General features: G+C 40.2%; 1 protein-coding gene across 9 annotated transcripts in view; it reads left to right on the plus strand.

Moving 5' to 3' along the window:
• LOC106094168 (chloride channel protein 2) overlaps positions 1-16,009 on the plus strand; it is a 140,316-nt gene extending 124,307 nt beyond the window's left edge. For 6 of the 9 annotated variants that reach the window (XM_059362348.1, XM_059362350.1, XM_059362346.1 and 3 more), the window contains 8 exons: positions 2,307-2,541; positions 2,605-3,726; positions 4,008-4,049; positions 4,615-5,034; positions 12,001-12,054; positions 12,373-12,402; positions 12,540-12,773; positions 14,879-16,009. In XM_059362348.1, the coding sequence (XP_059218331.1) occupies positions 2,307-2,541; positions 2,605-3,726; positions 4,008-4,049; positions 4,615-5,034; positions 12,001-12,054; positions 12,373-12,402; positions 12,540-12,773; positions 14,879-15,271 (2,530 nt within the window). In that variant the 3' untranslated portion in view covers positions 15,272-16,009. The remainder of the gene's footprint in view (positions 1-2,306; positions 2,542-2,604; positions 3,727-4,007; positions 4,050-4,614; positions 5,035-12,000; positions 12,055-12,372; positions 12,403-12,539; positions 12,774-14,878) is intronic. The other 3 variants (XM_059362353.1, XM_059362354.1, XM_059362352.1) reach the window with 2 other exon arrangements.
• The last annotated feature ends 16 nt before the right edge of the window (positions 16,010-16,025 follow it).

The following is a 16,025-nucleotide window of genomic DNA, read 5'->3' on the forward strand; positions in this document are numbered from 1 at the left end:
GAAATCACGCTACAGTCTTTAAAAATAGAGATATTGAGCTGAAATTTTGCACAGATTCTTTTTTTGTCCATAAGCAGGTTAAGTTCGAAGATGGGCTATATCGGACTATAACTTGATATAGCCCCCATATAAACCGATCCGCCGATTTAGGGTCTTAGGCCCATAAAAGCCACATTTATTATCCGATTTTGTTGAAATTTGGGACAGTGAGTTGTGTTTGGCCCTTCGACATCCTTTGTCAATTTGGCTCAGATCGGTCCAGATTTGGATATAGACCGATCCTCCGATTTAGGGTCAAAGGCCCATAAAAGCCACATTTATTGTCCGATGTAGCTGAAATTTGGGACAGTGAGTTGTCTTAGGCCCTTTGACATGTTTCTTTAATTTGGTCCAGATCGGTTCAGATTTGGATATAGCTGCCATATAGACCGATCCTCTGGTTTAGGGTCTTAGGCCCACAAAAGCCACATTTATTATACGATATTGATGAAATTCGGGGCAGTGAATTGTGTAAGGCCCATCGACATCCTTCGTTAATTTGGCTCAGATCGGTCCAGATTTGGATATAGCTGCCATATAGATCGATCCTCCGATTTATGGTGTAAGGCCCATAATAGCCACATTCATAATCCGATTTTGCTGAAATTTGGGACAGTGAGATGTGTTTGGCCCTTTGACATAATTCTTCAATTTGGTCCAGATCGGTTCAAATTTGGATATAGCTGCCATATAGACCGATTTCTTGATTTATGGTTTTGGGCCCATAAAATGCTCATTTATTGCCCGATGTCCCCGAAATTTGGAACAGTGAGTTAAATTAAGCCCCTTGACATACTTCTGCAATATCGCACAGATCGGTCCAGATTTGGATATAGCTGCCATATAGACCGATATCTAGGTTTTAGGTTTTGGGGCCATAAAAGACGCATTTATTCTCCCATGTCGCTGAAATTTGAGACAGTGAGTTTGGTTAGGCTCTTCGACGTCCTTCTTCAATTTTGCCCAGATCGGTCCAGATTTGAATATAGTTGCCATATAGACCGATCTCTGGATTAAAGGTTTAGGGCCCATAAGAGGCATTTATTGTCCGATTTCTCCGAAATTTGGGACAGTGCTTAGTGTTAGGCTCTTCGACATGTTTATGCAACTTGGCCCAAATCGGTCCAGATTTGGATATAGCTGCCATGTAGACCGATATCTCGATTTAAAGTCTTGGCCCCATAAAAGGCGCATTTATAATCCGATTTCACTGAAATTTAACACAGTGACTTATGTTCGGCTTTTCGACATCCGTGTCGTATATAATTCAGATCGGTATGAGGTATATGAGTATAAGGTATGAAATTTTCACCGAATTTTGATGAAAGGTGGTTTACATATATACCCGAGGTGGTGGGTATCCAAAGTTCGGCCCGGCCGAACTTAACGCCTTTTTTCTTGTTTACTCATAACCGTGGAACATATAATGGATGACATCACAAAGAGTAGGTCATTCAACGAATTGCTAAGAAACAGCGACATGCCTATGTCAATGAAAGGTCGGAGGAGAGCGCCCGCTCAAGGTTCGATTTAAGGTTCTTGACATCGAAGGCGCTTTAAACAATGTGAGGACCGACACACTCACCGGATCTTTAAAGACAGGATAAACCACATGCTAGGGATAAATTGTGGGTCTCATGACATAAAGATAAGGGCAATGGTGGCACAGGGCACGCCTCAGGGAGCATTTAATCGCCACTCCTATGCGTGAACACTATAAATAGTCTTCTACGGATTCTAACTGAGGAGGGTATTCAAGCCGACTGTTAGAGTATCGTGGGCAGGCCTCCATGTACATTTTCCTATTCTGCGCTAGCAATCATCTCTACCATTGTCAATATTTCGACAGTTGGCACATATGTGAGACCCTTAACGGCTTCGCTCGCGTGGATTTTAAACTATGTGGTGCTCATGGTTATCCTGGGCCTTTATAACTTGTTCCTTGATCCCGTTATAGAATGGGTATTCACCCTTTTTCAGCTAGCCCAGTTCGTGAGCAAAAAGTATTCAAGAAGACACTCGCCTCTGTTGATGGTACCCGAGTGCCCAACAGATCGTGGTGTACGTAGGCATCGCCCTCAATTTGGAGGTTGTTGCCCTTTGGCCCGGACTATATCTATCAGAGAATTGTCCTCTTCACACAGTAGGTACAGGACCTGTAATGATTTTCTTGGTCTCTCTATGACCACCACCAAATTTTAAATTTGCCACCTCAACCATAAATATTTAAAAATTTTTTATTATTTACTTTTTTTTACTCCTTCTAGCCGCTTTCTATATCCCGGTTTCCTGGCCCTACTGGTTTCCACAATCTCCTTTCCTTTGGGCACTGGACAATTTATTGCCGGCGAATTGGGCACGCACGAACAGGTGTCACAACTCTTCAGTAATTTCACGTGGTCCCGTGAAGATTTGACTGTCGAACAGGCGGCCATTGTTACGCATTGGGTAACACCCTACACAAATGTTTTCATCAATCTGACCTGTTATGTGGTGTTTACAGTAAGTTTTACAAGTGATCGCAGTGCTACGACTCTGGTTCTAATGGTTTTTCGTTCTTTACAGTTTGTGTTCTCTATCATTGCCTCAACCATACCCGTGCCATCGGGTATTTTCATACCAGTATTCAAAATTGGTGCGGGTCTGGGACGTTTGATTGGCGAAAGCATGCACTTGTGGTTTCCCAATGGTGTGCGCTATGGCGGCCGTTTGTCACCCATCAATCCCGGAGGCTATGCCGTTGTGGGCGCTGCCGCCTTCTCGGGGGCTGTCACTCATACGGTGTCGGTGGCGGTGATTGTCTTCGAAATGACCGGCCAGATAACCCATGTGGTACCGGTGATGATAGCCGTGCTCATAGCCAATGCTATAGCGGCACTGCTGCAACCCTCTATGTACGACAGTATTATATTGATCAAGAAGTTGCCATATCTGCCTGATTTGTTGCCCTCCAGTTCGGGTATGTATAGCATCTACGTGGAGGACTTCATGGTGCGCGATGTCAAATACATTTGGCAGGGCATCACCTATCAACGCCTCAAGGAGGTGCTGAAGAGCAACAAGGCGCTGCGTTCTCTGCCCCTGGTGGATAGCCCAGAGAATATGATACTGCTGGGGTCGGTGCAACGCTATGAGCTCATCAAGATGATTGAGAAGCACATAGGCCGTGAGAAACGCATGGAGGTAGCCCAGAAATGGAAGAAAGAGGCCGAAGAGAAACAACGCGAGGAGGAACGCAAGAAACAGGAGGCTGAGCAGCGCATGCGTAGACCCTCCCGCTTTGAGGTGCTGCCAGCGCCCGACATCCTCAGTTTGAGGCAAATAGCCAACGATGAAATGTTGCCACCCAAAAAGAAGCAGGAATCCCTCAACAACACCCTGCAACCGAGAAAATCCATTTTGAAAAAGACAAATTCGTTTAATTTAAAAGCCTTCACCTCACCTACCTCATTGAATAGTCCTAACATAACGCCCTATACCACCATAACCGGTACCGAGTATCGCATACGCAATGCCTTCGAGGCAATCTTCAAAAAGTCCACCACCTTGCAAGATGTTCAGCCCACCGATGGCCAGGAAGCGGGTTCAATATCGGCAGCAGCCAGTACGGGTGACATGATGACACCGGGTACGCCAACAGTGCAACGGGCGCCCAGCACACCGGGCATCTCCAAAAAAGTACAATTGGTAAGTTGAACGTGACTGTTTTTTTTAGAATATCTTTGTATTGAAGCTTTAAACCTGAGAGCTTTGAGATAACTTGCACTCGCTGTTGTTTATGGAATGGATTTTAACAGAGAGGGAGAGATATTTCAGCTGCTGGTATTTTCTTTGCTTACATGCTTGCTTTTTACGTTTGGTTTTTGGTATATTGTTGTTATTGTTGTTGTTTTTTACTAACCCCCTATCTTAAAAAAAACACAAAAACAAAATGTTGTTTAAAATTTTTTATTCACTGTGAAACAAAGCATGCACAAACCAAGCCTCGAGCCGTGGAGGTTGAAAATATGGTAAACCATTTTTAATGAACTTAGATTTCACCACAAATCTTTCTTCACCTTCAACATTTTATCGAAGATCATTTTTATCATTTTTCATTTTCACTCAAAATGTTCGCTGGGACATCGAACTTTTTTGGGCATTTGAGATGACTATACATTCGTTGCTTTCTTGGTGCACTTCTGACAGAAAAGATTGCGGTTTCTTAATGCAATCCAAAATATTTCTTAAAAAGTTTGCTGGGTCACACTGCGGAATATTAACGTTTTGAAATAAATCATATAAATATGGACCTTTCAGAATTATCAGCTAAAAACTAACCGGAATTGCCACGTCACACGCGACCACTTTTACGCGTATTTGTGTGACTTAAAAAGCACCAAATTTAGTACCAAAAGAACTAAGTTGGCATCCCTGATTATTACTTTCCATAATTTCTTTAGTTGTTTTCCCATTCCCCATATCTATCGTCAACATTTGCATTCCATTAATCTCACCATACGTTCATCATCAACTAACAACATTACGACAAAAGTTCTCTAACTCTTCTATTCGCCTCAATAAAATATTTGCAAGCAAGTAACACACGGTACCCTAGCAAATTCTAAAAAACATCTGCCAACGCGTCCTAAAAAGATATCCATTTGCATTTATGATCCCAATGCTGTTCCTCTGCCGTCGATATTAAGCAATTCGGAAAAATGTAAAGATCTCTACTATCATACCCTGAATGAAGCGGACTTTGATGCCATAACTCTGGAAAATACAAAACAAAACAAAGTCAATAAGCCTACGATTAAGTCGATTTTGAAAAAACATGATAATTTAAAATTGCTCCTGAGAAAGTCAAAACTAAATGCAATGAAAAATGAAAATTCTGAATCAACACCCCATAGTGGGGAGAATTCAGAGGGACAAAGCGATAATGAGCAAAATTCAAAGAGCGTTACCTATGACAATGTAAGTGAGGCCAAAGAGAACGATACACAAAATGAGGTAAGATTTTTGTTTGTGAATTTTTATACCAAGAGCCGTGATCAGAATGGGGATGAGGAGAAATGGTTATAAAGGAGAAGATATTGAAATTTGTGGAAATAAAACAAATTGAAGCGACAATTTCAATTCAACCTTTCCAAAGTTTCCCAGACGTTTTCTAATGGATGCTTATATATGAGCACAACATTTCATGAAGGTCGAAAATGGTTTATATATATATATTGGGTTGCCCAAAAAGTAATTGCGGATTTTTTAAAAGAAAGTAAATGCATTTTTAATAAAACTTAGAATGAACTTTAATCAAATGTACTTTTTTGCACTTTTTTTCTAAAGCAAGCTAAAAGTAACAGCTGATAACTGACAGAAGAAAGAATGCAATTACAGAGTCACAAGCTGTGAAAAAATTTGTCAACGCCAACTATATGAAAAATCCGCAATTACTTTTTGGGCAACCCAATATATACAGCTCGCCCGGTATACTTCAATACAGCCACAAGTTACATTCGTATTTAACTCTCAAACACCTTTTCCTAGTATCACCTATTTTCCTGTTTGGTATACATGCATATTGGAGTAGAACGACCCCCCGGGAATTGACCTAAATTTTTACATAAGTTGTGTATTCTACTCTCAAATACATTTCGCTTGAATTCCATATTCTTGCGTTCGGTGTACATATCCATTTGGGATATAATTTTGAGGTGGGGCAACCCACCTGAGCATTAACCTGATATTTTTATATTAGTTTTGCATTCAGTTTTCATTACCTTTCGTTTGAACCCCATATTGTCCCGAGCGGCTTATATGTCTGTTTGGGGTGATTTTTGAGGTAGGACAGCCCCCTGGGACTTGACCTCAAATTTTTATATAAGTTTCGTATTCTACTTCTATTTAACTTTAATTTGGTATCCATCTTCCCCCAATCGATAAACATATAATTTTTAGGCGGTTTTTAGGGGTGGGGCGGACCCCGCGACACCTAGGATCAAATTGTTATATCAAGTTCGTACTCTACTCTTAACTACCTTTCATTTGATGCCCATATTGTGTAATCGGTAAACAAATCCGTATGGGTGGGTTTTGGAAAAGGGCCTTCCCACGGTTATTCGACCCCAAAGTGTTATACCAATTTTGTGTTTTTGGGTTACAATGAGGTGGCATACAAAATTTCACTTAAATCAATGCACACATCGCCGAGATCTGGCGTTTTTGAAAATTGTGGTAAGGGGGAGGGTGCACCCCCCCTTTGGATATCACAAAATTAAATACCCTATATTTCATGAAAATTGGTTCAGCCGTTTTTTTAGTTTATTCGCAACAAACAAACAAAGCGCAACACTTTCATTTGTATATAATAGACTAGCTAAACCCGACCCGCTTCGCTGCCCCTTCACAAACACCATTACTTAAACCTTATTTTCAATGTTCGTCCCATATGCCGATTTGGGACTGTTTTGGTCTTGGAACGGGCACTTAGGTATTTACATTGATCCAAGAAACTTATAAACCCACAAATAAACAATCAAACATAGAAACACAAAATAAGTTTTTATACCCACCACCATAGGATGGGGGTATACTAATCTAGTCAGTCCGTTTGCAAACACCTCGAAATATTGATCTGCGAACCCATAAAGCATATATATTCTGGATGATCTCAACATTCTGAGTCGATCTTGCCATGTCCGTCCGTTTGTCGAAATCACGACAGCATTCGAACGCGTAAAGCTAGCCGCTTGACATTTTGCACAGATACTTCTTAGTGATGTAGATCGTTCGGGATTGCAAATGGGTCATATCGATTCAAATTTTGATATAACCCCCATATAAACCGATCGCCAGATTTGACTTCTTCACTCCCTGGGAGCCTCAGTTTTCATCCGATTTGGCTGAACTTTGGAACAAAGACTTGTGTCATGACTTTCAACGTCCATGATCCGAATGGGTCCATAAACAGATTTAACCCCCCATATAAACCGATCCCCGAATTTAACTTCTTGAGCCCTTAGAAGCCTCATTATTTATCAGATTTGACTGAATTTCGGAACAAAGACTTGTGTTATGACTTCCAACATCCACGCTAAGTACGATCCCTGACGGTCTATAAACTGATATAGCCCCCATATAAACCGATCCCCGAATTTAACTTCTTGAGCTCTTAGAAATAGTCGATCTATAAACTGATATATCCCCCCATATAACCGTTCCCTGATTTTTACTTCTTGAATCTATAGAAGCCTCAATTTTCTTCAGATTTGGCTGAAATTTGGAACAAAGACTTGTTTTATGACTTCCAACATCCATGCCAAGTACGATCCTAGTCGGTCAATAAACTGATATAACCGCTATATAAACCGATATCCGGATTTGACTTCCTGAGCCCCAGAAGCCAAGTTGGTCACCTAATTTGGTTAAAATTTGATCCTAAAACCTATCCTATGACTTACAACATCAGTGCCAAGTTTCTTTCGAATCGGTCAATATGGTGATATAGGCCCTCTAGGTACCGATATCCCGATATGACTTCTTGAGACATGAAAACAATTCAAATACAAACTCAGTTAGTAAGGGTACATTTCCAGCGGAATCCATGATGTTGGGTACCCAAGATTTGGCCCGGCCGAACTTAGCACGTTTTTACTTGTCAGTATATAGTTATGTCTTCGCAGTGGTAGGATCTTTGTCTCCTGATGAAGTCGGTCCACATGAGAACTGAGGAGACAGCTCTTCGCAGTTTGAAAAGCGGCACTCTGACCGATCTGAATATTATTCCGCTGCATGTCACATAACTGACGCTGCATAGCTTACCATTAACCGTCCAATTGCTTTGGACTGACCACGTCTAAAGCAATTGGCCGCTGGTCAAACCTGACGGGATGTATTGGCGATATCCTCAAATAGCTTGGCATGGCTGATCATGTCGACTGCCTTCGATAGGTCCAGTGCCACGAGGACCGTCTTATCACATGGCCTGGGTTGATGGAAGTCATGACACAACAACCAAATGACGATATGTACACGTAACGTAACTCTATCTCGGCAGTACTGGACCTGACTGCTATCCCCATTCTTTCCATGTAGAGGTCACTAGCGCCAGGCGCAGGCGAGATCCGACTATATTGTACGAAATAGTGTATCACGAAGGCCAATCCCCTACATCCACTTTGTATACGATCCTTACATAGCACTTTATATCCATTGTGCTGGCTGCAGGTGTTTGTCTCCTGAATCACTGCAACCAATTTGTTCTTCTGACTCATAAAATCCACTATTTCGTCGATCTTGCCTCGGAGACCATCGCAATTCAATTGCATAAAAGATACACTGCCCGGTAATGGCCCGGCAATATTGGGTCTTGGGTGTGGCTATTGCGTATGTTGCAGCACGGCCGAAGGCGACGACGACAATGCTTGTAACCCAAATTAGAGAGGTGTACGTGAGTTGTCGTGTCACGCGTGAATCATGCGTGAGTCACGTAATTCGTGAATGAGATCCTAATTCAATCAAGTGATCGTGCGTGGCCGAGTGAGTGAGTGACACTATTCACGTCTCGCGAGAAAAACAAGACTCACGCGACACAAGTCATGACTCATAAGAAACTCACGACTCATAAGACACTCACTTGAATGTCTCGTGGGTGCTTCGTGAATCGTAAGTGTTTCGTGAGTGTTTCGTAAGTCATGCATGAGCTTGAGTGTAATTTTCGTCTCGTCAACATGAGTCGAAATAAAAAAGTCGTGTGTGAGTAAAATTTTCTTCTCGTGGGCATGCCTTAGCTCAATGAAAAATCACTCACGTGCACATCTCTATTGCAAAATATTAAGTGCGACTATACTCCCATAGTGACGTAAGACCAGAGTAAGATCGGTAATGCACCCACTCCATGCACCGGTTACACCTTACCAACACCGACCGATGATGGAGGCGGTTCTGATAAACCGAACAGAACCAGGGTCCTGCACGGGCCAATGGCGTGCGAAGAAGGCACTCCGGGATGTGTGTGTCCCAAGACGAAAAAAAGACAAACACGAGCAATGAGGCGGCATCCCATGACCGATGAAGGGTTCCATCGGGTAAACCCCGTACTTAGAACCGACTGTCATGGAGTAAGTAGTGAGTGGAAGGCACAAACGTACTTCACATACCAAATTTCAGCCAAATCGGACAAAAATTGGCTCAAGGAACCAATATTTGGGGCTATATTTTTTTATAGACCTAGATTTGGTGTGCTTGCGGGGGGTTACAAAAGTAAATCACATACCAAATTTCAGCAAAATCGAACGAAAAATTAGAATATACAAATTTTTACTTCATGGGTTCGGTGGCAGATCAATATTTCAGGGTGTTACAAACAGAATTACTAGATTGTTATACAATCTATTGTATAATGGTGGGTATACAAATACTTTCAACCTATTATATAAAAATGAAATTGTTGTGCCTCGTTTGTTTGTTAGTTTGTTTGTCTGTTCCGTATAGACTCAAAAACGGCTGAACCGAAATTTCCACAGATGGTGGAGTTTAAGCTCCTTGTGAAAATAAGGTACTACATTTTTTGATATACAAATGGGAGGCGGATCCTCCCCCTTACTCCAATTTTCAAAAACGACAAATCTCGGAGATGAGTGCACCGATTTAAGCGAAATTTTGTATGCCAACTTGAGGTACCCCAAAAACATGAAATTGGTATACAATTTTGGGGTTAAATAACATGGGGGGACGCCCCATCCCAAAACCCACCCTAACGGGCATCTTTACCGATAAGGGCAATATGGGTATCAAATGAAAGGTATTTAGGAGTAGAGTACGAACTTGGTACACAAAATTTAGCCAAAGTTTTCGGGGAGGGGGGTCCTCCACCCACAAAAACCTCCCAACAGGATACTTTCACTGCTTTGGGCAATATGGGTATCAAATGAAAGGCATTTAAAAGTAGAGTACAAACCTGACATTAAATTTAATTGTTTGGTGTCTGAGGGGCCTCCCCAAACCCAAAACCCTCCAGTAGGGCATATTTACAAATTGAGACAATATGGATATCAAATGAAAGGTATGGTAGGAATATGATATAAAAATGTATTCCTTGATGTCTGAGGCGCCTCCTCACACGCCAAAACCCCTCAACAGGACATATTTACCGATTGGGACAATATGGGTATCAAATGAAAGATATTTGGAAGCTGAGTACACATCTGTTATAAGAATTTGGTCCAAGGTTTCTACGGGGCCTCCCCAACCGTTTAGCAGGATATATAGATCGCGGCAATAAAGGACTCAAATAAATGGTCTTTTGGATCTTAGCGTCGACCCTCTCCACTCAATATAAACCACACCAAACTGTCAAGCAGGGCGACTTAGAACATATTGATCACAAATGAAAGGACGTGTTAGAGGGCAATGCCCCTCTCCTAGTCCTAGCAAAAACAAAACGGAATTAAAAATAGTGTATGAAGACCGATTAGGATAGAATAGGAGAAAAATAAAAGATCTTTGGTAGTAGAGTACACTTTTTGCCCTCATATTGGGATAGACACAGGAAGGACCTGCGGATCTTTAAAAATGTATTATGCCAAGTTTTAGCTTTGAAATACAAAATACAAAAAAATTAATTAGTGTAGATCTGAACGAGACCCGTAGCCCTTAATGTCTCGATCACCAGCTTAAAAATGCATAAAGAACAAGTAAAAAGGCGTTAAGTTCGGCCGGGCCGAACTTTGGATACCCACCACCTCGAGTATATATGTAAACCACCTTTCATCAAAATTCGGAGAAAAATTTCATACCTTATACTCATATACCTTATACCGATCTGAACTATATACGACACGGATGTCGAAAAGCCGATCATAAGTCACTGTGTCAAATTTCAGTGAAATCGGATTATAAATGCGCCTTTTATGGGGCCAAGACTTTAAATCGAGATATCGGTCTACATGGCAGCTATATCCAAATCAGGACCGATTAGGGCCTAGTTGCATAAACATGTCGAAGAGCCTAACACTAAGCACTGTCCCAAATTTCGGCGAAATCGGATAATAAATGCCTCTTTTATGGGCCCTAAACCTTAAATCCAGAGATCGGTCTATATGGCAGCTATATTCAAATCTGGACCGATCTGGGCAAAATTGAAGAAGGACGTCAAAGAGCCTAACCAAACTCACTGTCTCAAATTTCAGCGACATCGGACAATAAATGCGTCTTTTATGGCCCCAAAACCTAAAACCTAGATATCGGTCTATATGGCAGCTATATACAAATCTGGACCGATCTGTGCGATATTACAGAAGTATGTCAAGGGGCTTAACTTAACTCACTGTTCCAAATTTCGGGGACATCGGGCAATAAATGAGCATTTTCTGGGCCGGATAATAAATATAGCTTTTATGGGCCTTAGACCCTAAGTCGGAGGATCGGTCTATATGGCAGCTATACCCAAATCTGGACCGATCTGAGCCAAATTGACAAAGGATGTCGAAGGGCCTAACACAACTCACTGTCCCAAATTTCAACAAAATCGGATAATAAATGTGGCTTTTATGGGCCTAAGACCCTAAATCGGCGGATCGGTCTATATGGGGGCTATATCAAGATATAGTCCGATATAGTCCATCTTCGAACTTAACCTGCTTATGGACAAAAAAAGAATCTGTGCAAAATTTCAGCTCAATATCTCTATTTTTTAAAGGCTGTAGCGTGATTTCAACTGGCAGACGGACGGACATGTCTAGATCGTCTTAGATTTTTACGCTGATCAAGAATATATATACTTTATAGGGTCGGAAATGGATAATTCGATGTGTTGCAAACGGAAAAAAGCCATATTATGGTGTAGCGAAGCGCACCGGGCCAGCTAGTTTCTCTATAAATCTGATCACGGCTTCCAAAATCTTGGTTGAAATTTACAAAAAAAAAATTATAAATACATATGGAGTTTTTTTCCAAACTTTTTCAAAATGCATGCTGCAGAAGGATAAAAGACCCAGTATTAGCGAACCCTTGCATCCCAATCACAAAGCATTGGTAGGTATAACCTCACAGATGTTATGGAATGTATTTTTTAATGTTTTCTTTTATCCACTAAAAATGTTCAACTAACCCATGGTATTGGATATAATCAAAGGATATTAAATGTGATGAGTCTTTCTATTTTTTTCTTCTTTTCTTCCTTCACTTCATACAAAATACAAAAAAAAATCATTTTCTATCACAATCATATCAAACATTTCTACTGTACATACACTGCAAAAAAATTATCCATATAAATGTCAAACTTCTCAAATGCGCTGTTGTTGTTGTTGTTGTCATCAATAAACACACTGCCCTATAAAATAACCATAGTCCCATAAAGGCAGTAAAAGGGTCCAATTGGTATGTGGTGAATTAAAAAAAAAAGACAAAATTTTAAAATTGAAATATTTTGGTATTGCTTTCTTAAAAATTATTTTGAAAAAAAAGATAACTCTGGTGTATGCTGTTGTTTTATTTATTTTTTCTCTCTTTAATAGCCAAGAGAACGTGTCATCGATATGTCACCCGAGGATCAAAAGAAATGGGAAATGGAAGAAATGCAAAAGCCCATCGATTTGGAAAAGGCCAAAGTCAATATTGATCCCAGTCCATTTCAGCTGGTGGAAAGAACCTCTATACTCAAAGTACATTCACTGTTCTCCATGGTGGGAATCAATCATGCATATGTCACAAAGATCGGCAGACTGGTGGGTGTGGTGGGTTTAAAGGAGGTGAGTTTTATTATAAGTTGACAAAATTTCTCATGAAAAATAAAATTTCCACCTCATTTTCATTAAGAATCAAAATGTCGAGGATAACTCCACGTCCAATTAGGTTGGGAGGGGGGTGTTTTTTTTAGCCCCAATAGTCATTGGTTTGGGGAAAATTTATGGGGTGAGACGACGCCCAAACACTTGGCCTCAAAATTGGATGTCAAATTCGTATTCCTCCATCAAAATCCTACTATTTATTGCCATAGTAGGCAATCATGGCCAGTTTGAAGGAAGTTTAAGAGGTGGGCCCTGAAACAATATCAGCATCGTGCTAGAGCACGATTTTGTTTGGCCCTATAATTCATGCATTTTGAGGATGGCTATAAAGATATTCAGAGCAACGGGCCTCGTTCAGATTCACACTACTTAATTTTTTTGTATTGGTTATCTATGTTCAAAATCATTTTTCAAAACGACCTCTTGGGATAACACATTTTTTAAGATCCGCAGGTCCTTCCAGTGTCTATCCCAAATTGAGAGCAAAAAGTGTACTCTACTACCAAAGTCCTTTTATTGTTGTCCTATTCTATCCTGATCGACCTTCATACATATTATTTTTAATTCCTTTTTTGGGTGGGATAGGGTTAGGGGATTGCATTCTGACACATCATGTCATTTGAGTACAATATATTCTCGGTCGTCCTATACGATAGTGTGGTGTTGTTTTAATTGGGAGGAGAGGATCGCTCCCCCCGACGCTAAGACCCAAAAGACAATTTATTTAAATTGTTGTTGTTGTTGTTGTTGTAGCAGTATGTTATACACTAAGGCGGCAGCCCTTGCCGATGGAGAACTCCATCGGGTCAATTCGGTATGTACAACCGGCTGCCATGGGATTGATATATTTCATGTCCTGCCGAACGGCGGCACGGTTGAACGTGACCCAGATTCTTGAATTCTCATATCAACATTAGATTCAAACTCTACTGACATGGACCTTTCGTTAAATTCACATATTATTGTCCTATTAAAACATATTTAGTGGGTGGGCTGGTCCCAGACTCTATCTCAAACTCCTATCTCAACTGCCAAAGACCTTTCATTTGATATCCATTTTGTGACGTTCGACATTCATGCCCGTTTGGGGTTGAGGAGGCTCCGTAGACTCCTTGGACAAATTTTCTTATAACAGATGTGTACTCTACTTCCAAACACCTTTCATTTGATATCCATATTGTCCCAATTGGTAAATAAGCCCTGCTGGGGGGTTTTGGGGGTTGGAGAGGCTCCTCAGATACTAAGGAGTAAGTTTTTATATCAGATTCTTGCTCTACTTTTAAATACCTTTCATTTGGTAAATAAGCCCTGCGGGGAGGTTTTGGGAGGTGGCGAGGCACCTCAGACATCAAGGAATAAATTTTTACTCTACTTTTAAATACCTTTAATTTGATACCCATATAGCCCAAAGCGGTGAAAGAGTCCTGTTGGGGTTTTTTTGGGGATGGGGGACCCCCCGAACACTTTGGGCGAAATTTGTATACTTAGTTCGTACTCTGCTCTTAAATACCTTTCGTTTGATACCTATATTGTCCCAATCGGTAAACTTGTCCAGGCGGGTGGGGTTTGGGGGGTGGGGAGGACCCTTAGACACCAAGAAATACATATCAGAGTTGTACTCTACTTTTAAATACCTTTCATTTGATACCCATATTGCCGGAAGCGATGAAAGAGTCCAGTTGGGGGGTTTTTTCGTGAATGGGGGACCTCCCCGAACACTTTGGGCGAAATTTGTATACCAAATTCGTACTCTACTCTAAAATACCTTTCATTTGATACCCATATTGTCCCAATCGGTAAACATGTCCGTCCGGGTGGGTTTTGGGATGGGGCGTCCCCCCAGGTAATTTGACCCAAAAATGTTGTACCAATTTAGTGTTTTTGGGATACCATAAGGTGACATACAATTTCGCTTAAATCGGTTCACGCATCTGAATTTTCGTGAAAATCGGTTCAGCCGTTTTTGAGTCTATACGGAACATACAAACATACAAACAAACACAAATTGATTTTTTTATATAAGATTTTTAATTATTTAGTTTTTTGTTTCTTTATTATCCTTTTAGCTTCGCAAAGCCATTGAAGATATCAACAGCAACAGTTTTGTGATAACAAATCAATTAAAAGACACTGATCCCACAGATGTGGAAAATAGTTCGGCGGAAAAGCCATTGCTAACGCCGCCACCCCAAGACAGTAGTGATAAGCAGGTGAATATGACAGTGACCTCCATGGATTCGGCCCTGTCCAATTCCGACAATTGTTCGGACATTGAATTGGAAAATATACACAAGACCACATCGTCGTCGTCGTCATCGCCTTCGCCCACAACAGAGTTGACAAGCAATGCCAGACCCATATCGCCGCTGGCTAGAGAAACTTCGCCAAGAAGAAAATCCCCGCCGCCTGAAAATCCCAATTCCACAGATTCACCCAGTCGAGATGCGACAAAAGAGTGAAACTGAAAAAAAAAACATTAGGTTGCTTAGGTTTTAAGAAAAACAAAAAATTAAAAAAAAAACTAAGAATTCTATTCAATAACTACTTACCTACAAGTTTTTTTTTTTTTAACTAAGATTTTAGGCCAGCGAAAAAAATCCCAATTTTTTTTTCAAGTTTTAGTTAAAATTTTTTTTTTAACAAAGTGATTATTTTTGTTAATTACTTTGTCTGTGCTTTCTTTTAATTTAAAAAAAAAAAATAAAACTGTAAACTGTACCATAATGGTTATATATACACATACATATAGAAGTATCTAGTGATTTAAGTGTATATTATTCTGTAATTTATTATTGCTTATGAATTTAATTCAAAATTCAAATTTTTGTTGAAAACTAGTTTCTAAGATGTTTTTGTTCCAAGAATTAAATCGCAAACTAAAGGGAAAAATGTTTTGCTTTGCAATACAATTCTCAACCCCTTCCACTTTGACCTAATTATTAAATTAGACACTTTTTTCTCTAAAGAAAAGTTATATCAAATAAGATTATGTATAAACACCTACACTAATGGCAAAGAAAACCAAAAGGAAAATCTTTTAAGTATACCATAATCATAGTTAGACACATACATACATACATACAAACCTACATACGTATATAGTACATGTAATTAGTTAGGTAAATATTTAAAGAAAATTTCACCAAAAATTACAAAAAATTATAGTATTTGTTAAGAACCAAAAAAACAAAACAAAACAAACTGAAAACACAT

The sequence above is a fragment of the Stomoxys calcitrans genome, chromosome 2 (assembly GCF_963082655.1).
Source record: "Stomoxys calcitrans chromosome 2, idStoCalc2.1, whole genome shotgun sequence".
NCBI lineage: Eukaryota > Metazoa > Arthropoda > Insecta > Diptera > Muscidae > Stomoxys > Stomoxys calcitrans.